Source organism: Siphateles boraxobius, unplaced genomic scaffold (genome assembly GCF_051911475.1).
Source record: "Siphateles boraxobius isolate OS27281-9 unplaced genomic scaffold, OSU_SipBor_1 7, whole genome shotgun sequence".
Taxonomy (NCBI): domain Eukaryota; kingdom Metazoa; phylum Chordata; class Actinopteri; order Cypriniformes; family Leuciscidae; genus Siphateles; species Siphateles boraxobius.
In genome coordinates, this window is record NW_027509197.1 from 23,293,768 (window position 1) to 23,318,358 (window position 24,591).

General features: G+C 41.5%; 1 protein-coding gene across 1 annotated transcript in view; it reads right to left on the minus strand.

Annotated features, from left to right (window-relative positions):
• Positions 1-2,211: 2,211 nt before the first annotated feature.
• hs6st3b (heparan sulfate 6-O-sulfotransferase 3b) overlaps positions 2,212-24,591 on the minus strand; it is a 105,465-nt gene continuing 83,085 nt past the window's right edge. Inside the window, exon 2 of the mRNA XM_077215178.1 lies at positions 2,212-3,335. Within this exon, the coding sequence (XP_077071293.1) occupies positions 2,621-3,335 (715 nt within the window). The 3' untranslated portion in view covers positions 2,212-2,620. The remainder of the gene's footprint in view (positions 3,336-24,591) is intronic.

Below are 24,591 nucleotides of genomic sequence, written 5' to 3' on the forward strand. Positions count from 1 at the left end.
CTATGGTAAGCCTGTTATAAGTGTTTATATTTTAAACCGGTTTGAATGGTTTTTGCAGGAAATTGTGTATGTATGTCACTCATCTGCCCGTCTCATCCACTGATCTTTATAGAGAACATATACAGTAGATCAGTGATCTTGTCACATCCGTAAATAGAGAAAAGTTTCTCTAGCTATGGAGTGAGAGTGGCATAGGTTGTCGCAACGAACAAGAAAGGGTGACATGGGACCAGTCCCAATTCGCCTACTTATATTCCCAGCTTACAACCTAAAAGTATGTACTCTTTTTGTGAAGAAAAAGTAGCCTACATACTTTTGAGTGTGTAGCAAAACAGTAGGCAAGCTTTGGGACATACTGTCACGTCATCTTTAATGGACAGATCTGTTGCTTGCCGTAAACTGCCCAGTCAATCATCTTGTCACAGTTAAAATCCTCCATTCAATCTAATTTGATTTTCCTACCATTTCGGAGAGCACGTTCATCTGCCAGTCTTTAATGCTGAGACTCTCCTCGTGTGTTTGCAATTTGAATATAATGATGCATTTAAAAGTTAATGGCTAAACGTATCTTTACAAAAGTTCACAATGCTGCTGCAGATGCAATATAATGTAAACAACGTTGAATAGATACATCTTCGTCAGGTTAGATACTGATAATTAATCACTCAAACCCCTTTATCTAAACCTCTCTACATAACCACCGGACTCGCGCGTCCTTCATGTCTGTAGTTTTTTAACACTTTTCACTCGTGTTTGTAGTTCTAACCGAATCCCCGTCCAACGCGCGATGGGTTGTGGGCAATATTAGCCGTTAGAGTGTGCAACGATCTGCACTTCGATCGGATCTTGACCGGAAATAGTAGACCATCCAGGTATCTTTGGAACACTCATTTCAACATACTACGATTTGGGACGTACTAATTCTATTTTCGAATACTATTTAGGACGTATGCGAATTGGGACTGGGCCATGGACAAAGCTAAATCTCCAACTTCCGGGAATCACCCTTTAAAAAAAAAACAGAACAGAGGAGAGTCGACAGCTGGCAAAAAGAGAACGTTCCTCATAAAACGAGAATCAAGACTGGCTTGGCTTTTGGTGATGGCGAGACCTGGGGACTTTAAATGTTGTAAAAATTTCTCAACAGGCGAGTAATAAGAGCCAGAGCCAAAGCACAACCAAAACAATGTTCTTTTGTAAAATGCATGCAGTTAAAAGGATAGTTCACCCAAAAATGAAAATTAGCCCATGATTTACTCACCCTAAAGTCATCCTAGGTGTATATGACATTCTTCTTTCAGACAAATACAATGGGAGTTATATTAAAAAATGTCCTAGCTCTTCCGCGCTTTAATGGCAGTGAATCGCTGTTTCTGTTTTGAAGTCCAACAAAGTGCATCTATCCATCATAAAAGTGCTCCACACGGCTCCGGGAGGTTAATAAAGGCCTTCTGAAGTGAAGCGATGCGTTTGTGTAAGGAAAATACCCATATTTAAAACTTTATGAACTATAATCACTAGCTTCCGACAGACGGCTCATCGATTTACGGTGGAAGACTAACCCCTGACCCGACGCACAACGTAATGACGAACGCAGAAGATCAGAGGAAAGAGCAAAACAAAACTCTGGCCGTGAATAGACATTTTGAAGAGAAATGTCAGAGGATTTCTATATAATAGAAGAGGAGCTTCAGTTTGTTTTACAGCCCTATTTGTTTAAACCGCAAGAAGCTTATGATACTCCTACATCCTACGTCATATACCTATGCGTCACAGGTTACTCTTGTGGCGCAAGTCGACTTGCGTAGTATGCGTACGGTCGTCTGGCAAAGCTAGTTATTTTAGATTATAAAGTTATAAATATGGGTATTTTTCTAACAAAAACCCATGGCTTCTCTTAAGAAGGCCTTTATTATACAGAGCCGTGTGGAGAACTTTATGATGGACAGATGCACTTTTATGGACTTCAAAACAGAAACGGCAATTCACTGCCATTATAAGGCTTGAAAGAGCCTTACACCAAGGAGGACTTCAGAGTAAATCATGGGCTAATTTTCATGTTTGGGTGAACTATCCCTTTAATATTTTATATATATTATACAATATATATATATATATATATATATATATATATTAAGATAAGAAAAGATATAAGAGACTTCTTTCAAAAACATTAAAAATCTTACCAACCCCAAACTTTTGAATGGCAGATTTTAGATTTTTTTTTAATTCAACTTTGCCATCACAGGAATAAATTACATTTTAAAATATATTAAAATAGACAACAATTGCAGGTATGCATCTTCAAATTAAAGTTTTCTCTACCAATTTTTGCTTTGTCGATTTAAGCATAAATTATTATTCAATTTTGTTTGATTCTATGCTAAAAAACGAGAAAAGTGATTCATTCTAAATATATTCTTTAAAAAGAATTCTTTAGATCATATTTAATAAATAACACAAGACAAAAATACTGCTCAAGGCAATTATTTTTTGCAGTGCAACAGGCTTCACGATCAGAAATTCATTAGAATGCTAAAGTTCAAAATGTGACCTACTCTTCCTCAAGTGGTTCGTTATGTATTCTGTGTCCTAGTGCATGTTTCCAAGAGATATCATATCACCAACGAACCACTTGGCTGGCATAGTCCTCAGTTGTTGTGACCTGAGGTTGGTTTTCCACACTGGGCTGTTTGCTCTGGTTGACTCGTCGCTCCCTAAGCCAGCGTCTTTCTTCCCGCCTCTTCAATCTCTCCTCCTGCCGCTCACGCTGGCGGATGAACTGGTATCTCTGCAGGAAGAGGTCCTTGGCATACTCGTACAACTGCATATCCAAAAAATTAAGTCGCTCTATGCGGCTGCGCATGTCGTCGCGCAGCTCCACGTTGGCGGCGCGCGTGCTGTTGATCTGTGTAAAGGCTGAAATGAACCGCAGACGGAAAGTGCGCTCGAACAGGTACTGCGTCTTGCGCTGGAACTCCGTCAGGCCATAGAAGGCCATGTTCTTCAGGTTACTCTTAGCGCTGGCCAAGAGAATGGGGTTCCGTTCGCTCTCGTTCATGGTGGAGAGGTTGTAGCAGCCCACCAGGCTGAGATCGGCCAGCATGCGCACCTGCCGGTTGTTGGCCAGGTTTGAAGGGCAGTCCATGAACTCGTTTAAAGTGACCCCCGACCAGTCATCTCCGTTATAGCAGGTGGGCAGCTCGTCCTGTGTGGGAGAGCGGCCGTCACACATGTGAAGAGAAGTCTTCCAGGTGGCACCGCGCTGCACATGCTTCCATTCGCTCAGGTAACGTGACACAGGATCTCGCAGCATGGTGATATAGTAGAAGTTCCTGGAATGATAATCACAACGTTACTTCAATAAAGTTATCTTTTTATTTTGTAGAAAATGTTGTAGAAAAATGCATTAAAGTATCTGAGTAATGTTAAAGGTGCAGTCTGAAAGAATGTCGAAATAAGTGCTGCAGTCCAAATTCAAAATATCGGAGATCGTTGTTTCTCCCGCCACCTGCTCCTCATACTTCTCAGACTGGACGGCGCTCACACGGGTTACCACTTGTCAGTTTGAGCACACGCAACAAGAACGAGCGCAAATGACAATGAAAATTGGCAAATTGGCAACGTGCAGTATCCCACAGACCAAAACAAAAACAAACATTCCAGCCTGGAAACACACATTTCAAAGTAAAACAACTGACTGTAGAAGTGTTTTTCAGAGAAACGAGTATGTGAACTTATGTTTCCTCAATATATGCAAACATATTATGCTATTTGTATGCTTTAGTAGAGTGAAAAAAAGTTACAGACAGCACCTTTAACTTAACTAAAGCCGGTTAGGCCTGCAGGATTTGGGGACAAAATTAAAAATTTTAAAATTGTAATAAAAATAAAATAAAAAAAATCCAGATTTGCTGTGCTTTTTTGTTGACCTTATGATAAACACTTCTCATAACAAGTATGGGAAGATGGGTGCATTTCGCATTCCCAAATGTGCGTTAAAGCAAATTTGTCATTTATGTTTTAGGACAAAACATGAACGTCTCTTTGAGTAATGTTAACCACAGGTTTCATTTTACTTATAAACTGAAAAGTTTTTTAAGTGTGGGACTTAATGGACTAAATCGCTAAAAATGTAACGTAAATAGATACTTTCTTAATACATTGCTAAACTACAATTTGTCGTGTGTATACTTGGATCCTTGTGGTATTTCAAGTCCTTTTAGCAACTTGCTAGCAATTTAATTAGTAATTTATGTTGTAGAACAAAAGTTTCTTTAAGTACCATAAACAAAATACTGTGTGTTACTCATTACTGAAAACTAAAATAGTAAGATGAGTATTAAAAAAACCTACTCTAAAAACCCACAGGAAATTCCAGTGGGTATCAATAGAGAATTGGCTGTTCTGGTAAGCAAATTAGCATAATGAATAAAAAGCTCTATCCTGCAGAGCTTTATGTGTTATTCTTTTTAATGAAAATCTGTGAAAACTGTGATGAACCTTATCAACCTGTCATCTAACCTCAACATTTCAGTCATACAATGTAGACTAATCCAATAGCACTTCAAGCACAGAGCGGCTGCAAAATGGAACATTATTTTTACACGCATCACTGCATCTCTTACAGAGAAAGACCATATTCTCAATCCTTGTAAGCCAGAGCACAGCCACAGAAGAGTGAAAAAAATTAAACATGTCTCAATTAATTCATCTTCAGCAGTGCAGCATGGAGGGCATTTGTAGGTTAAATAGTGATATAGTGAATTGATTACTTAAAATTTAAGAAAGAAAAACAGTGTGAATACACTACTCACACTATTATACAACAAAAAGGCATTAGTATACAAATTAGGACACACCTAAAAGCTTATCCTACTAGTTTAGCATAGCACAAAATTTTCCATTCCCAACCCATTTTACAGAGACTACAATAGGCCAGATAGGCAACATCTTAACATGTTGTACCCACAACTTATTCATTTGTACCCTTTATTTTAGGAAAATTGTGGCAACGTTGTATTTCTTTGTTTCCTCATTTTAGTTTAGTTAAATCATGGCCACAATTTAACAAAAACAAGGGAACAAATTAATAGAATGTAGCCATAATTACAAAAGTTGTGTGAACTTATTCTTAATTTGTTTTTCCCTTGCATGTCATGTGGGGGGCTCCGTATATTGTACTGTAATAGTGTTCCCTTTCGAGGGAACTCCAACTGCGTCGAATGACACTTTGGGGGGAACGCCCCTCAGCGTAGCGCCTCTGAAGTATGAATGAAACTGAGCCGATCTCTGATTGGTGCAACGTCATGACGTAATGGGTGACGGCAGATAGGCGGAAGCTATAAAAGCAGCCGGCACACATAAGATGTCAGCTTTTCTGTTCTTCAGCAAGCGCTATCTGTGACTGTTTGTCTTATTTATTGTTGTCTGTTACTGAATGAGTGAAATGGCGAGTGTGAGCTTCAGGAAGTGTGTGCATCCTTGCCCTCGCTACATCACGGGCGGGGACACACACCAACTGTGCACACATTGTTTGGGAATGCAGCACGCGCAGGCAGCTCTCGAGGGGGCTGCTTGCGAGGATTGTGAAAAGTTGACAATCCGTGTGCTGCGTTCCCGGCTGGCTATCTTTGATGAAGATGGTCAGCCTCGCGAGCCCCGTGGTGCGGGACCCGCGTCCGCTGAGGCGGCGCGGCGACGCTCTTCATGGGGCTCGCAAAGAGATCTGTCCGGGGATCTCGAGGCTGCTGAGGCACCTTCTCGGGATTCATCGGGCAGTTCTGATGTCCTCGAGCCTCGTGCAGAAGCCCGCCCCGTGGCTTCTTCTGCGCGAGTCGAGGATCCGATGTTTGAGCTGTCTGCCTCTGAGGAGGTTGACGTGCTCAGCATCGAGGGCGGGGATTTCGGGGACGACTCGCCGCCCTGTGTCCCCCCGTATGAGGAGCTGATTGAGGTTGTTTCCCGTGTGGTGGCTCATTTAAATATCAGCTGGCCACAAGAGAGGCAGGAAGCGCAGACTAAAAGTAAACTGGATGAGCGCTTCCTGCAGCACAGGGAACAACCTCATCACCGAGGCTTGCCGTTCTTTCCCGATCTGCACAACGAGTTGTGTAGATCGTGGAAAAAACCACACTCTTCTCGTGTCTCCAATCCCCCTATTATAAATTATAGTAACATCATGGGGGCACGAGAGAACGGTTATGGGATGATGCCGCGCGTTGAACAGCCTTTGGCGAATTATTTATCGCCTGAGTCGGCATCATCCCTTAAAGCCCCGGTGCTGCCCACTAAGCCGTGTAGAGACACATCAGCGCTAGTGGGCAGGGCTTATATGGCTGCGGGTCGGGCTGGTGCGAGTCTTCACACCATGGCTATGCTCCAGGCGTACCAGGCCGACCTTCTTAAGGACATTGATGAGGGCGAGGGTCCAACTCCGGAAGATATTGCGGAGTTGAGGAAGGTCGCTGATTTGTCTCTCCGAGTCACCAAGGAGACGGCCCGCGCTGTCGGTCGCTCCATGGCAGCTATGGTGGTCTCGGAGAGGCATTTATGGTTAAATCTTACGGGCATCAGGGAGAAAGACAGGGCTTTCCTCCTTGATGCCCCGATTTCGCCTTCTGGCCTGTTCGGCAGGTTTCAGGAGGCGAAAAGACAATCAGCGGCCTTCAAACAATATCTCCCTCGCCGCTCAGTGTCCAAGAAGTCTGCCCCCAGTGGGCAGCCGCAGCCACAGCCATCAGCCAGCTCCTCCGCCTATAGACAGGCTCAAAAACAGAGCGTCGCGTCTAGAGCCCCCCCTCAAGGAGCTTGGGGGCATAGACAGCGCTCTCAGGCGAAGCCTCAGCCTAAGCAGGGCGACCTGAGGGCCGTCCTGCAGGCTAAAAAGGCTTCGTCAAAGAGATCTTAGCTACTCTAGGATCTCTGCGGGCAGCCCCACCTGTGGTGGAACGACCGAGGTCGTCTCCTTCACGGAGCCCGCAGGAAATCGATGTTGCTCTCCCGCCGTTAAACACGCTTCGGGACACATCGGTATCCAGCGAACGCAGGCTGCACTGTCCGCCCCACAGGCTTGCGGTCAGGCAGCATTCGCGTCCGCCCATCGAGAATCGTTTTCGGTTCAGCCCTGCCGGGAATCCGCTTCAGGGGGCCGAGAACGAATCCCGATTAATACCCGAAGCCAGGCTCGAGAGCCTGGTTCCCTTGGTAAAATATTTCGATGCATGGAAAAATCTGGCGAATATTTCTCCTTGGGCCCTGCGCACCATTCAAAATGGGTACAGGCTGCAGTTCAGTTCCCGCCCACCCAGATTCAACGGGGTGGTCTGGACTGTAGTCGACCCAGTGCAGGGTCGGGTATTGGAACAGGAAGTAAACTCCCTGCTGGCAAAGGAGGCTATAGATCGTATTCCTCCACCGGACAGGGAGTCCGGGTTTTACAGCCGCTACTTCATAGTTCCCAAGAAGGATGGGGGGTTGCGTCCAATAATAGATCTCAGGCACCTGAACCGTTCTCTGAGGAGATTCAGGTTCAAGATGCTCACTATTTCCATTATCGTGAGTCAAATTCAGTCCGAGGATTGGTTTGTCACGATAGATCTAAAGGACGCATACTTCCACATATCCATCCTTCCATCTCACAGGAAGTTCCTGAGGTTCGCTTTCGGGGGCGAAGCGTACCAATATCGGGTTCTTCCGTTCGGCCTAGCTCTCTCCCCTCGCACATTTACCAAATGTATGGATGCAGCTCTGGCACCGCTGAGGCTTCAGGGCATCAGGGTGCTCAATTATATCGACGACTGGCTGATTTTAGCACAGTCACAGGAGCTGGCGGTTCGGCATCGAGATGTCGTCCTCGCTCACATCCAGAGCCTGGGGTTGAGACTCAACACGAAAAAGAGCGTGTTGACACCAGCCCAGAGAACTACGTTCCTGGGAGTGGTGTGGGACTCGGTCACGATGCGGGCACAATTGTCTCCCGCGCGGATCGAGTCCATCCTGACCACAGTGTCCAGGATAAGGCTAGGCCAAGCCATCACTGTGAAGCACTTCCAGAGAGTGTTGGGGCTCATGGCAGCAGCGTCCAGTGTCATTCCATTCGGCCTGCTGCACATGAGGGCCCTTCAGTGGTGGTTAAAAACCAAGGGGTTCTCCCCGAGGGGAAACCCGTTCCGCATGATCAGGGTTACGCGCAGATGCCTTCGTTCCCTATCTATGTGGAAGAAAGCTTGGTTTCTGTCCCAAGGGCCAGTGTTGGGAGCGTCATGTCGCCGGAGAACCGTTTCGACAGACGCCTCCCTCACGGGCTGGGGCGCGGTCATGGAAGGCCGCTTTACGACAGGCCTATGGCAGGACCATCATGCCTCCTGGCACATAAACTGCCTGGAGATGTTGGCGGTGTTCCGAGCTCTGAGGAGCTTCCTGCCGGACCTCAAAGGTCATCATGTCCTTGTGAGGTCAGACAATATGTCGGTAGTGGCCTATATAAACCATCAGGGGGGTCTGAGGTCTCGCCCTCTATGCAGACTGGCGCATCAGATCCTCCTGTGGTCCCAGGGGAAGTTGTTGTCTCTAAAAGCAACATTCATCCCGGGGAGTCAAAATCAGGGAGCAGACATCCTGTGGAGACCCCGTTGTGGCCGGCCCGAGTATGGTTCTCCGACATAATATTGCTCCTGGACGGCCCTCCATGGGAGATTCCCATCAGGAGGGACCTGCTGACACAGGCAGAGGGCTCAATATTTCACCCTCGGCCCGAGTTATGGAAACTGTGGGTCTGGCCCCTGAGGGGGCACAGTACCTAGAGGCCGGCCTATCAGCTGGAGTAGTGGAGACCATACTCAGCTCTAGAGCTCCATCCACGAGGAAATTGTACGGCCTAAAGTGGAACGTCTTCACCGTTTGGTGTAGGGAGCGTGAGGTGGACCCAGTTAACTGCCCAGTGGCTTCAGTGCTGGAGTTCCTCCAGGATCGCTTTTCCACTGGTCTTACCCCGTCCACATTCAAGGTGTACGTGGCTGCCATTGCGGCTTTCCACGCTCCTCTGGGGAGACACCAATTGGTCGTACGTTTCCTCCGTGGGGCTTGGAGGATGAGACCTGCGGCTCGTACCAGGGTTCCCACTTGGGACCTGGCAGTGGTTCTCGAAGGACTGGCCGAGGCCCCCTTCGAGCCGCTGGAGTCGGCTGAGGCCAAGAACCTTTCGTTGAAGGTGGTCTTTTTGTTGGCCATTACTTCTCTGAGGAGGGTAGGAGATCTCCAGGCACTCTCCATATCTAACGAGTGCCTGGAGTTTGCTCAAGGCAACATTAAGGCCATTCTTCACCCTAGGCCCGGCTATTTGCCTAAGGTGCCGTCCAGTGCGGCACGGCCTACGGTTCTGCAGGCTTTTCATCCTCCACCTCACGTGATGGCGAATGAAGAGAGACTTCACATGCTCTGCCCTGTCAGAGCACTGAGTATTTACATTCAGAGGTCCTCTTCATGGCGGAAGTCGGACCAGTTGCTGGTGTGTTTCGGGTCGCCCAGAAAGGGGCTTCCCGCCTCAAAGCAGACCATCAGCAACTGGATTGTCCAAACGATTTCCACGGCCTATCAGGTGCGCGGTATGCCTTCACTTTTGGCCGTGAGGGCTCATTCTACCAGAGGCATGGCGTCCTCTAGAGCCCTTCTCGCGGGGGCCCCCATCCAGGAGGTCTGCGATGCAGCAGGATGGGCTACCCCTCATACCTTTATTAGGTTTTATAGTTTGGACATTCCGTCTACACCCGGCTCTCTTGTGCTCGCGTCCTAAGTGTGCCTGTGAGCAGCTTCACACTAGGGCAGGCAGGGCGCGTTGTGGCGTAGTGGGTACTCGTTCCCCCAAAGTGTCATTCGACGCAGTTGGAGTTCCCTCGAAAGGGAACGTCCTCGGGTTACGACTGTAACCCTTGTTCCCTGAGACGGGAACGAGAACTGCGTCCCTTGGCCACGCCTTCCCCTGCCTGGGAGCGCTTGCTTCATCACAGAAGCTGACATCTTATGTGTGCCGGCTGCTTTTATAGCTTCCGCCTATCTGCCGTCACCCATTACGTCATGACGTTGCACCAATCAGAGATCGGCTCAGTTTCATTCATACTTCAGAGGCGCTACGCTGAGGGGCGTTCCCCCCAAAGTGTCATTCGACGCAGTTCTCGTTCCCTTCTCAGGGAACAAGGGTTACAGTCGTAACCCGAGGACGTTCTTCTTAGTGAAACAATATGCATTGTGGAAACTGACTGAAGTGGTGAAAAGTGGGTTACAGTACATCATGCCAGAAGGGACCCAGTGCAAATCAAAGTTTGCTAAAATGATGTCTAAATAGTGTAGCGACTGAGACGGATCAGACACAATTATTTGTTATATTTATAAGTCATGTTTGAATCACACTTAAGGTTGTTTGTTGTTTTGCTCATAACTGGAGTCCCTAATCATGCAGATTTTGGCTACATGCTCTGAGTCGTACTGTACAGTAAGAAAGTTATTTCCCATACCACGGAAAGGATACTTTCTTAGAATTAATAAACAATTAACACTCAGTGTTTGCTGGACAAACAGATTTATTGATTGTATTAATTCTGCTACATTAAGTTAATTATATTAACTGATCCAAATATTTATAATTAATTATAACTAGGTTTTTTGCTATCTTACTAAATAGAATAGCCAACATGGTCTAATTTTGTGGCATCATTTTGATTAAAGGAAACCTATAATGCAAAATTCACTTTTACATGGTGTTTGAACATATATATTTGTAGGCGGTGTGTGTACACAACCACCCTATAATGGTAAAAAATCCACCCATTCCTATTTTTTAATCCCCATAAATCATAAGCAGTGTTTGCATAAACCGTAAACAAGCCGTTTGCAGATTCTAGCAGTGTGACGTCACAAATGACTAGGCCCCGCCCATGATTGCAGACAGACTCTGCCCTATTAGCATAGAGCCCTCCCTGAGTTAGCTGTACACACTCCGTCATTTTTATCTCCTCGCATTTAACAGCAGCATTCAACTAAGAAATGTATTCTTATTAAAGCTTCTTAAGTTATTCAGTCAAGAGCATTGAGTGATTTTCTGTTTTTCTTTTGTTGTTTGATTCATATTAACAGTACATATAGCAGTAAGTACTGTATATTACGCTGCTTTCACTTTAATACACAGATCTAATATACACATGCAATTTCTTTACTTGTTGTTTACGTTCAAAGACATAACTGTGTGTATGTGAACTTTGTGTGTTTTTGACATAACCTTAAGTGTATTTGACAGTTTAAGCGCAATAAGACGTGAAAGAGAACTTAGTTTAACACTCACGGGACACGCTGTCTGACAGCTAGCTTTCTGTGCGCGTGCTTCAGGTGTGTGCGCCCAACCAATAAATTAGAAGAATATCGAGATATGATAATCAAAACCATTGATAATTAAAGTTTTTGTTTTAGGCAGAGTATCATAGGCAACAGCTTTAAAGGGTCTGCCCTCTTCTGGAAAATGGGGTGGGAAGCTGCAGCATAATTGCATTTAAAGATATATGCACGAAAACAGCACTCCTTCCAATCAGACACATTCTGGGGACAACTGAGACTTATATTACATCCTTTAAAAAGGGGCATAATAGGTGCCCTTTAAAGATTATGAAGACAAATTGCTTTATTTGGAATAACATCCACAGTGAATCATTCACAATGCAGCATGAAAGTGCATTAAAAAAAGGGCAAAAAGGGTTCATTTTTATTTGTTCAATTTATTTAAATATGTGTTTCTATTAACAGAAGTTACAGCTGTATTTGTTGCTGTAAAGAACTGACAAAGGTATATTCAAAGATTCAGTAAATTAGATCACAACTGTTATATTTTGCGCTTACGTTTGAAAAACACGTGAGGGAACAGATGCCACCAAAGTGTTATTAGCAGCAGGCCAATGCATTAATGAAGAGAGAGGAACTAGGCACAGGCATGGCCTGATGGAGAATGGGACTGAAGCAGGTGGCGACTGCCTCTGCGCTGGGAAGAATAGTGAATGAGGCAGTTCTGATGTTCCCCCAGAGATGACAGACGCCTGGGATAGAGAATGCAGCTTCTCTCTCACCTTCTCTGACTCCAGAAGCTTTCAAGGGCTTTGACTGAAGTGTAGTCTACTTCTGACTACATAGTTTGTGTATTCTAGTAATCTGGAACTAATTTAATACCAGTTCATGTCAGTCAATAATCTGCAAGATTTGTATTACAGTTTAAAAGTGAACATTTAGCCCAATGTTGTTTAGTATTATTGCATATAGTTAAAGTTTTCTGAAGGTTCCAAAACAAAATCACCTAGCAACCATACCTTAAAATCCCTGGTAATAGCACTAAATTTGGCACACACCAAGTCAAAACTAAATATCAATAGGAAAAATATATTCAACTTTTTTCCCATTGTGGTGAGCAGGACGAGGTCAATGGCCGTGAGAGAGCGGCGCAAGGCCGGTGGCGTGATTACTAATGAGTGACACCTGCGCGACGCACCGGTCTCGTATCTCTCACAGAGGAGCGGAAGCATAACAGGAGGAGCGACAACAGTGAAGAACGAGAGAGGCCAGTGCCTAGATTAAATGTTGTGTTTTGTTATATGTGACAGCAGTCGTCCGTGAGGGGCTGCTGTCTTTACTTTCAGTTTGTATTAGTTTATTTATTTATTAAAGCTTGTTTGAATGTTTGCCGGTTCCCGCCTCCTTCTTCCAATAACATTGAACAGCGTTACACCCATGTTTACATCAGCATGAGTTTTAAAATCACATTTCATTGGTTCAGACTCATGCCATTAATAATTCGATATGAATATTCACAAAGTTGGAATGCTGCACTTTAAAACGATACCAACAAGTTTGGTATCGTTTTAAAGTGCAGCATTCCAACTTTGTGAATATTCATATCGAATTATTAATGGCATGAGCTTTTGGTTTTACCAAACTATGGTTTTGGTCTCTTTTGAAAGGGGACACGTTGAGGTTTTTTCCTAAACAGTCAGAATAGCTGTAAGTTTTACTGGTATTGAGTAATAGAACTTTGAACACAATAAAAAAGGGGGATAAAACGTTCCGCCTACATTGTTTTTGTAAACAGATGCCTGCAGATAATTAGCTGGGAGCTATTAGCAGGAAAACACAATGGGATCACAGCATGAAGTCTACCAAGCCCAAATTTAAAATTTGATAATACCTTAGAAAATGAGGGTTTTACACGTATATCTAAGTTTATGTCTAGGCGCTTCCCAAAAAAGGCCACTTGGAGACTCCAAATGACCCTTTGTAACCACAGACACGTAAAATGCTGCTATTCTTGAATGCTTTACTGTACAGTCATAATTTTGGGCTCTAATGAAAGGTTACACTTAGAGCTATTCTATTCCTTATCCAGATTCGCTGTTAATAATTGCTGACACATAGTAACGAACAACCAGGCATATATACACCAAAATATGTTATATAATACAATAAAACACTTGCTTGTCGAGAGTGATGTCTCCCAATTCACAAACATCTCTCAAAGAGTCACGTATGTATACCATGTACACTTTACGCACAACGCACGGGTCAACAAAAAAACTTTTTTCACGGTCTTCTGTGGTCGATATGTTGATCTGTCCCACTAAAACTGCATATCAATCTTTTCAGAAGTTCATTGGCTATCAGATAAGCCAGTCATGTGCAAACTCTGATGCAACTGGATCTATCCAAAGACATAATAAATACATAGACATATTTTCTAGTGGAATGAAATACTGAATAGAATTGCGAGCTTGATTTTATGTTCACAAATTTTTTAATGTCAAACTCACATTAGAGAAGGATCACATCCAGAGAGGAGCAAATTTTTAGATTTGACTAAGAATTACAAAGACCTTTTTTTTTTCTGTGGATAGATTTTCATGTTGGCTAGTGTTGAAACCAATTTTGATTTCATGCAGACTTTATTGGTGAAATATGTAATTTCTTAGCCACCTCTTCTTCCCTGTTTTCCTTTGTTTAGACAAACAGGAAAACTCACACCGTTGGCGGAACCAGTTGACATGCCGCACCATACAAAAAATAAAAAAAGTTCTTATTTGAAATCATGTTTGTAAATTAATCTAGATTGGAGAAATTATTCTAGGAAAGATATTCTATGCATTATGTGGCGAACAGGACGACCGAGGGACGTGAGAGAACGGCGCGATGCCGGTGGTGCGATTGCTAATGAGCAACACCTGTGAGCACACCGGTCTCGCATCCATCACGGAGGAGCGGAAGCATAAAGGAGGAGCGACGACGTTGATGATCGAGAGAGGAACAGGCCTGTATTTTAGTTGAGTTTTGTTTTTTGTATTTGTGTTTTATTTTAGCCAGCAGTCGTCCGCGAGGGACTGCTGGCCGTTATGTTTATTTTGGGTAAGCCAGCAGTCGTCCACGAGGGGCTGCTGGCGGTATTTTAGTTAGTTTATTTTAAATAAAGATTATTTTGATTGTTCGCCGGTTCCCGCCTCCTTCTTCCCTGAACATTGCTACACTGGTGCCGAAACCCGGGAAGAGGGAGGAACGCGCTGTCAGAGAGTCCTCGCCGCTGTGGGGAATCCGCGGTGCCATCGAGCATGGGGCGGGAGTCGCCGCCGCTCGCCGTGGGCCGGAGCCTGCTGCCATCTGCCGAACGAGGGGAGGAGCAGGGAGCGGGGGACTCGCGGCCATGGACGCTCGAGGCGGTGCGCTGGAGTGAGTTGCCGGTGGGACGGTCGTGCTTGCTGCCGGCCGCCTGGGTATTGGAGGGGCGGCTGCCATCTGGGAGGGAGAGGAGGAGTCGCCACCGCTCGCCGTGGGCCAGAGCCTGCTGCCGTCCACCAGCGAAGGGGAGGAGCAGAGAGCGGGGGACTCCTGGCGTCTGCCCAAGGCACCCGAGGAGCCGTCGCCGTCCACCGGGCGGCGGATGAGCGTCGAGCCGTCCACCGAGGGCTACCCAGCGTCATCGCCAGGGACCGCGGAGGAGATCGCCCAGCTGGTGGGGGACCAGATGGCAGCGCGTTGTGGGTACCCGACCAAATGTTTTTTTCCTCTCTCCCCTCTCTCGATCTGTCGCTCCTCATGCTTCCGTCTCCGTTTCCCTCGACTTGTCGGTCCGTACCCCCCAGGGATCGCCGCCGCCGGGGGGAGTAGGCACAGGCTCGTGGGTACCCCCCGGGACGTGAGAAAACGGCGCGAGGGCGGTGGTGCGATTGCTAATGAGCAACACCTGTGAAGCACACCGGTCTCGCATCTCTCACGGAGGAGCGGAAGCATAAAGGAGGAGCGACGACGTTGATGATCGAGAGAGGAACAGGCCTGTATTTTAGTTGAGTTTTGGTTTTTGTATTTGTGTTTTATTTTAGCCAGCAGTCGTCCGCGAGGGGCTGCTGGCCGTTATGTTTATTTTGGGTAAGCCAGCAGTCGTCCGCGAGGGGCTGCTGGCAGTATTTTAGTTTGTTTATTTTAAATAAAGATTATTTTGATTGTTCGCCGGTTCCTGCCTCCTTTTTCCCTGAACATTGCTACACATTACTTTTAAATTCCTATGTGATAATACATTAAACTACAAAGAATGGTAAGGAAATATACATAGAAGTGATGCTCGTATTTGTAACTGTGTCAGTGGAAAATCAGTAGCTAGCATTACATGATAATGTAGTTGTGTGGGAGAGGAGACGTGTCAGGATTTAGCGCACACACATACAGGCTATAGAGGGGTGTCGGGCTTTAGGGAGTGATTAGAACCCTGCCGGCAGCAGCTGTATTCGGCTCGTCTTTCAGAGTGGGTGGAGTGCAGACACTCTCTCATTAGCCTGTCCCAGGGACACAAGGACATGCAGGAACTGGTGTCAGAACAAGCCAACTGCAAAAAAGGTCATAGTGAGCACCATCAGTGTCATAATATATTAGCCTCAAATGGCTCCAGCCTGGCCCTTTACCTCAGCCAGGCAAAGCCCAGGCTAGGCGCAATTGTAGTGAGCCGTGCTTAGTACTTTCTGCTCGATAATACGCATTTGACTCATACCCCACACACATTTCACGAAGCACCCATTGCTGCCCACAAAATGTTACTGAATAACTGGGAAATGTCTTAGAATATACTGCCTGTCTCTCTTGACTTATAGTAGGAATAATTGAGAAAAAGTGATATTAAAGTTAATAGATGCTGAAGCTACGGCTAAAATCGGTCACTTGTTCAAACTATTTTCTACATGGTGAAGGGCATAGGGAACGATTCAGACAGTGTAAAAATGTTTTCTTTACTTTTAAGAAATAAAAGTTTTATTTCTCATAAATATGTTTAAACAATACTGTATGTCAATGTAAAAACATTAAATATATATATTTTGACTTTTCTGGAAGAAACAAAAGTCACTCAGGTTTGGAATTAACATAAGTATATAAAGTTTTGACTGAACTATTTCTTTAAGGAAAGTTTGCAGCAAACAAGCAAAAATAGCCCAGTCGTTCATCTAAAGTAGACCAAATGTGTTTAGAGATTACTTGAGGTTTACCAAATGTCTGAAATCAGAAGACGAGGGAAGCTCTTTAAATCCAGGGAGAGCGATCGTGGAGTGGAACAATGTGTCTCAATAACACTCGGCTGTCAATTGACTAGAGGCGACATGCCAAACTCAGCTCAGCACCGCAGTTTTCAGAGTGAACTATACAGGAAGCATGACAACAGGTGAGACTGAAGAGATGAAATGTCACAGAGCATTAATGAGTGACTCTAGAAAACTCCTCTGAGGATCTGCAAATAGACACGCTATGTTCAAACTAATCTGGACCCTTAGTTTCAAATGAAAACACCATATCATATCACATCAACTGCATAAAGTACAGCACCAAACAGGAACAAAAAAAGTACTTTCTAATAGCATTGTGCTAACTGAAACAGTCCAGATAGAGATCTACATTCTCTAGCTGTGTCAGTTTCAGACCTGTGTGTTTTGAAAGCCTGTAATTACCCACAATGACACAATCACACTGCTATTGTCTATCCAATTACATGCTACCAAACAGCCAAATATATGTAACCAACAGAGGTGGAAAGAGTAATAAAATATTCTACTCAAGTAAAAGTACTACTACTTCAATGAAATTTTACTTAAGTACAAGTAAAAGTACCGGTCTAAAAATCTACTCAAGTAAAAGTAAAAAGTAGCTCATTTAAAATTGACTCAGAGTAAAAGTTACTGAGTTACTTTTTTAACAGCGGGGGTGGGGTGGGGGACCCTCCCGTGTAGGGTTGTAATGGTATAAGATTTTCACAGTATGGTAACGTCTCAGAAAATATCACGGTTTACAGTATTAATCAATTGTTAAATAAATAAACTGTATTATTAAATCATGGGTATTATTATTATTATCATCAGTTAAAATGACAGTTAAATTAATGAAAACAGGATTTTTTTTTGGTTGAACAAATGCTTTTATTATAACAAACTTGAAATAATTTGTTTATTAAAATTTCAATAAAACATGTCTAATCAATTAAATTTGATAATTAATAATGAATTAGATTAACAACTTATTTTTAACATTAATAATTTATTAAAATGTTTAAGAATAATATTGTCCTATGAAATGTATTTTATTCAGAAAATTAATGTTTCTTTTTATTAGGGTGATATTCGAACCAAACCGAAGAACTGCGATACAGAACCCACGATTCGAATGGCGATACTCTCATGGCGTACCGAACACGCCCCGCCCTGCAAGCTACCCCGGCCCCGCCCAGCCCGGCTAATTGATTGGACCTGGAATCAGTGTTGCCAAGTCCGCTTATTATAAGCGACTTTGGGCTTGTTTTGCTGTAAAGTCGCTTACAAATATTGGTAGTCGCGGATCGCGTTTTTTTTTTTGGGCTTGTTTCTAAAGTGTAGATGCTTATTCGAGCTTGTTCTCAGCTCGTTGTCAAGCAGATATTTTCTATATGTTATTTAAACGTAGGAGTTTGTCTTGCCTGTTCCCTCTGTCTCTCCCCTTTCCCCACCCACATCCTGCTTCTAATTGGCTCTGACCCAGATGGCAATGAGTACTAGCCAATCAGAGGCAGAGCAGGGCAATCGTTTTTTTTTCTGGTTAGGAAAACGTCAGTGAGTGACGTTTAAATGAAAATACGTGCGAGTCGCGACCGTCGCGACTGATGGTGACTGGGCTGTAGGAGAGTTTTTATATATAAATTATATTTTAGATATTATAGATATAGATATTATAGTTTAATATTGTTTAACCCTTTAACTGTCACTCCCCCTTTTTTCGCATAGACATGAAAATCACTATTCAAACTTAAATGGTTGTAATTCAAGAATGCTTTGGAATATAGACCTATGGTTGGTCTTGTTTTAAAGAAGACATTTGGCAGATTAATGTTGAAGTGAAGTATTATGAAGTTATGAAAGTGAAACAGAAAAAAAGTTATACAAGTTTGAGTTTATGAAAATGAATAATGTAAAAATATAATTATTTATATTTTATATAAAATATATATATATATTACAAAATATATTTTACTCTAAAACTGCCAGAAAATGTAAGCCAAAAATCTGAAGAAGTTGTGTTCCAAATTTTAGGTTGATATCTCAAAAAATTGAGCTTTCAGTAAGATTTTATTTGGCCGCAGTACCAACATTTTTCACTAGATGGACAGCCAAGCTTCATTACAGAAGAAAAATAAACTACCGTGTGCAGTTTTACAAAACTAGGCACAGTTTAACAATCTGTCCACATGGATGTAAATTGACAATCTGTACCCACAGTTTAAAACTATCTGTCACCACGGATTGTAACAGTAGCGGCAGCGCGGAGTAAACGCGATCATCTCTTCCTCAGTTACAGAATAAACATGAATGGACACCTGAAGGTATGTTGAAAAATACAGTATACTTACTGAAAGGCATCACAACTCGTGTAATCGCTCAATCAGCGTTTCAGCAGCGCAAAGACGTCAATGCATAGCTTGTCACTAGCATTATATTTATTTACCTCAGCAGGCTAGTGATTAAGTGTCCACAACTTGTTGGTTCCTAGAGAAATTAACTCTTGCACTAAATAAATGCACAATATTATCCTATATATTATATTTTTACTTAACCTGTTAATTATATCTTGATTATTTAAAGTACGTTTAAAATATCTTTAATGAAAATGACAGCAACTGTGTAAATTATTATATTTCAATAACAAATTAGAGTAAAGTTAATGCAAAAACTGCCTTATGTTCAGTTTACATGTTTTCATACAATGTGTTGGGTGTTGATTATTATATCTAAAAAATAAATAGCATCTAAATTTAGGCTCTGTTGTTAACCTTTAATGTTATAGTAATGTGCGGCTCCCTATACAGCATTAGCAGATTTTTAATCCTTGCAAAACGTTTATTTGTAATTGAATTAATTTAAAGACAAAGACACAATTTTTTCATTAAACCACTGTTTAATTTTTTTTTTTAGCTTTCTAAACCGAACCGAACCGAACGTCAAAACCGTGGGAAAACCGAACCGTCAGTTTTGTGTATCGTTACACCCCTACTTTTTATGATTTAATCCAAATATATTATCAAAAACGGTGGTAGGCTAATCAAATGTAAATTTAAACTTGTGTCCTTTTTTTTTTTGGGGAAGCGCTGCAAAAAAAAAGATTTACTAAATTAAACCATGGACAAAAGAAAATATTCCTATAAATAATGTTCAAATAAAATGTATTATTATTGTTATTATTATTATTTTGAGAAGTAGGCTACGTTCTACTGTATGCCTACAATAGTAATATATTTATGTCATAATTTCTCCTAGTAAAACCGAACTTTTATTTTGACGGGGTGTGAAGACCTGTTAAAAGTGTATTTGACAATGGATTTTCTCAAATAAAATTATGAAAATGCTCATTAGGCGTTCTCTCAGAGCAGCTCTGGAAATGTTCATGTATTCCTCAAATTGTTTGTGAGACGCTGAAAACACCATGAATGTCACGAGTACTTGAGTATGTAGTAGACAAACGCAGCTCAGCAGAACAAATAGGGTTATATATTTACTTGCAGTATTTTTGTGCTTAGCTTAAATATCCACAGACCATGTCGCGATTGGATTTATTGCACAGTTCTACTTTCCATGTATTCATCCATCCATTATTTTGCATGTTTTACGTGACATCTGCATTAAGTGAATTCCATTTTCATGACTGGATTCTGGGATTCCCTTTGCATCACGTAAATCGGGACATACCTTTATCTGCAGGAGGGATGGTGTCCTATATCCTCTTTTTGCAGCCACTTTGTGTCCACATTTTTTGCAAATTGGATATCTATCCTCGAGGACAACCACGCTTTTTTTCTACTTTTCATACTGGCCATAATTCGCTTGGCGCTTAGCTTTCAGCTTCAGCTGGGTCTGCGTCAACTTTTTTGCGCGTTTGTTCTCCCGCCCTTCAATCAATTCAGTAGTTTCCGGAGTGTGTGATTTTTTTTTTCCCCCTTGTATTATTATTTTTTACTCAGTAACGGATATGATTTCAAATGTAGCGAAGTACAATACTTCAAAGAAAACGTACTTAAGTAAAAGTAAAAGTACAGATTTTAAAAACTACTTTAAAAAGTAGAAGTACACAAAAAAACTACTCAATTACGTAACGCGAGTAAATGTAATTCGTTACTTTCCACCTCTGTATATAACCCTATTTGTTCTGCTGAGCTGCGTTTGTCTACTACATACTCAAGTACTCGTGACATTCATGGTGTTTTCAGCGTCTCACAAACAATTTGAGGAATACATGAACATTTCCAGAGCTGCTCTGAGAGAACGCCTAATGAGCATTTTCATAATTTTATTTGAGAAAATCCATTGTCAAATACACTTTTAACAGGTCTTCACACCCCGTCAAAATAAAAGTTCGGTTTTACTAGGAGAAATTATGACATAAATATATTACTATTGTAGGCATACAGTAGAACGTAGCCTACTTCTCAAAATAATAATAATAACAATAATAATACATTTTATTTGAACATTATTTATAGGAATATTTTCTTTTGTCCATGGTTTAATTTAGTAAATCTTTTTTTTTGCAGCGCTTCCCCAAAAAAAAAAAGGACACAAGTTTAAATTTACATTTGATTAGCCTACCACCGTTTTTGATAATATATTTGGATTAAATCATAAAAAGTAGGGGTGTAACGATACACAAAACTGACGGTTCGGTTTTCCCACGGTTTTGACGTTCGGTTCGGTTCGGTTTAGAAAGCTAAAAAAAAAAATTAAACAGTGGTTTAATGAAAAAATTGTGTCTTTGTCTTTAAATTAATTCAATTACAAATAAACGTTTTGCAAGGATTAAAAATCTGCTAATGCTGTATAGGGAGCCGCACATTACTATAACATTAAAGGTTAACAACAGAGCCTAAATTTAGATGCTATTTATTTTTTAGATATAATAATCAACACCCAACACATTGTATGAAAACATGTAAACTGAACATAAGGCAGTTTTTGCATTAACTTTACTCTAATTTGTTATTGAAATATAATAATTTACACAGTTGCTGTCATTTTCATTAAAGATATTTTAAACGTACTTTAAATAATCAAGATATAATTAACAGGTTAAGTAAAAATATAATATATAGGATAATATTGTGCATTTATTTAGTGCAAGAGTTAATTTCTCTAGGAACCAACAAGTTGTGGACACTTAATCACTAGCCTGCTGAGGTAAATAAATATAATGCTAGTGACAAGCTATGCATTGACGTCTTTGCGCTGCTGAAACGCTGATTGAGCGATTACACGAGTTGTGATGCCTTTCAGTAAGTATACTGTATTTTTCAACATACCTTCAGGTGTCCATTCATGTTTATTCTGTAACTGAGGAAGAGATGATCGCGTTTACTCCGCGCTGCCGCTACTGTTACAATCCGTGGTGACAGATAGTTTTAAACTGTGGGTACAGATTGTCAATTTACATCCATGTGGACAGATTGTTAAACTGTGCCTAGTTTTGTAAAACTGCACACGGTAGTTTATTTTTCTTCTGTAATGAAGCTTGGCTGTCCATCTAGTGAAAAATGTTGGTACTGCGGCCAAATAAAATCTTACTGAAAGCTCAATTTTTTGAGATATCAACCTAAAATTTGGAACACAACTTCTTCAGATTTTTGGCTTACATTTTCTGGCAGTTTTAGAGTAAAATATATTTTGTAATATATATATATATTTTATATAAAATATAAATAATTATATTTTTACATTATTCATTTTCATAAACTCAAACTTGTATAACTTTTTTTCTGTTTCACTTTCATAACTTCATAATACTTCACTTCAACATTAATCTGCCAAATGTCTTCTTTAAAACAAGACCAACCATAGGTCTATATTCCAAAGCATTCTTGAATTACAACCATTTAAGTTTGAATAGTGATTTTCATGTCTATGCGAAAAAAGGGGGAGTGACAGTTAAAGGGTTAAACAATATTAAACTATAATATCTATATCTATAATATCTAAAATATAATTTATATATAAAAACTCTCCTACAGCCCAGTCACCATCAGTCGCGACGGTCGCGACTCGCACGTATTTTCATTTAAACGTCACTCACTGACGTTTTCCTAACCAGAAAAAAAAACGATTGCCCTGCTCTGCCTCTGATTGGCTAGTACTCATTGCCATCTGGGTCAGAGCCAATTAGAAGCAGGATGTGGGTGGGGAAAGGGGAGAGACAGAGGGAACAGGCAAGACAAACTCCTACGTTTAAATAACATATAGAAAATATCTGCTTGACAACGAGCTGAGAACAAGCTCGAATAAGCATCTACACTTTAGAAACAAGCCCAAAAAAAAAAACGCGATCCGCGACTACCAATATTTGTAAGCGACTTTACAGCAAAACAAGCCCAAAGTCGCTTATAATAAGCGGACTTGGCAACACTGATTCCAGGTCCAATCAATTAGCCGGGCTGGGCGGGGCCGGGGTAGCTTGCAGGGCGGGGCGTGTTCGGTACGCCATGAGAGTATCGCCATTCGAATCGTGGGTTCTGTATCGCAGTTCTTCGGTTTGGTTCGAATATCACCCTAATAAAAAGAAACATTAATTTTCTGAATAAAATACATTTCATAGGACAATATTATTCTTAAACATTTTAATAAATTATTAATGTTAAAAATAAGTTGTTAATCTAATTCATTATTAATTATCAAATTTAATTGATTAGACATGTTTTATTGAAATTTTAATAAACAAATTATTTCAAGTTTGTTATAATAAAAGCATTTGTTCAACCAAAAAAAAATCCTGTTTTCATTAATTTAACTGTCATTTTAACTGATGATAATAATAATAATACCCATGATTTAATAATACAGTTTATTTATTTAACAATTGATTAATACTGTAAACCGTGATATTTTCTGAGACGTTACCATACTGTGAAAATCTTATACCATTACAACCCTACACGGGAGGGTCCCCCACCCCACCCCCGCTGTTAAAAAAGTAACTCAGTAACTTTTACTCTGAGTCAATTTTAAATGAGCTACTTTTTACTTTTACTTGAGTAGATTTTTAGACCGGTACTTTTACTTGTACTTAAGTAAAATTTCATTGAAGTAGTAGTACTTTTACTTGAGTAGAATATTTTATTACTCTTTCCACCTCTGGTTATATATTTACTTGCAGTATTTTTGTGCTTAGCTTAAATATCCACAGACCATGTCGCGATTGGATTTATTGCACAGTTCTACTTTCCATGTATTCATCCATCCATTATTTTGCATGTTTTACGTGACATCTGCATTAAGTGAATTCCATTTTCATGACTGGATTCTGGGATTCCCTTTGCATCACGTAAATCGGGACATACCTTTATCTGCAGGAGGGATGGTGTCCTATATCCTCTTTTTGCAGCCACTTTGTGTCCACATTTTTTGCAAATTGGATATCTATCCTCGAGGACAACCACGCTTTTTTTCTACTTTTCATACTGGCCATAATTCGCTTGGCGCTTAGCTTTCAGCTTCAGCTGGGTCTGCGTCAACTTTTTTGCGCGTTTGTTCTCCCGCCCTTCAATCAATTCAGTAGTTTCCGGAGTGTGTGATTTTTTTTTTCCCCCTTGTATTATTATTTTTTACTCAGTAACGGATATGATTTCAAATGTAGCGAAGTACAATACTTCAAAGAAAACGTACTTAAGTAAAAGTAAAAGTACAGATTTTAAAAACTACTTTAAAAAGTAGAAGTACACAAAAAAACTACTCAATTACGTAACGCGAGTAAATGTAATTCGTTACTTTCCACCTCTGGTAACCAAACTATATGCTTGATATTAACAAAGGGTTTAACTTTCTCTTTTGACTTGGCAAACGCTTGCTGATGAGGAAAAGGGCTTGAGAAAGCCCAGTCTTTTGTCTGTTGCTTGAAGTGTTGTGACTTTTTAAGAGGCCATATCAGCTAAGAGAGAGAGAGAAAGAGAGAGAGAGACAGACAATTTTCTTTAGTACTCCTTACAGGAGGCATTTCGTAGCTTATTGTATGATACAGCAGTTTGATTCAGCTGCAGAGCAC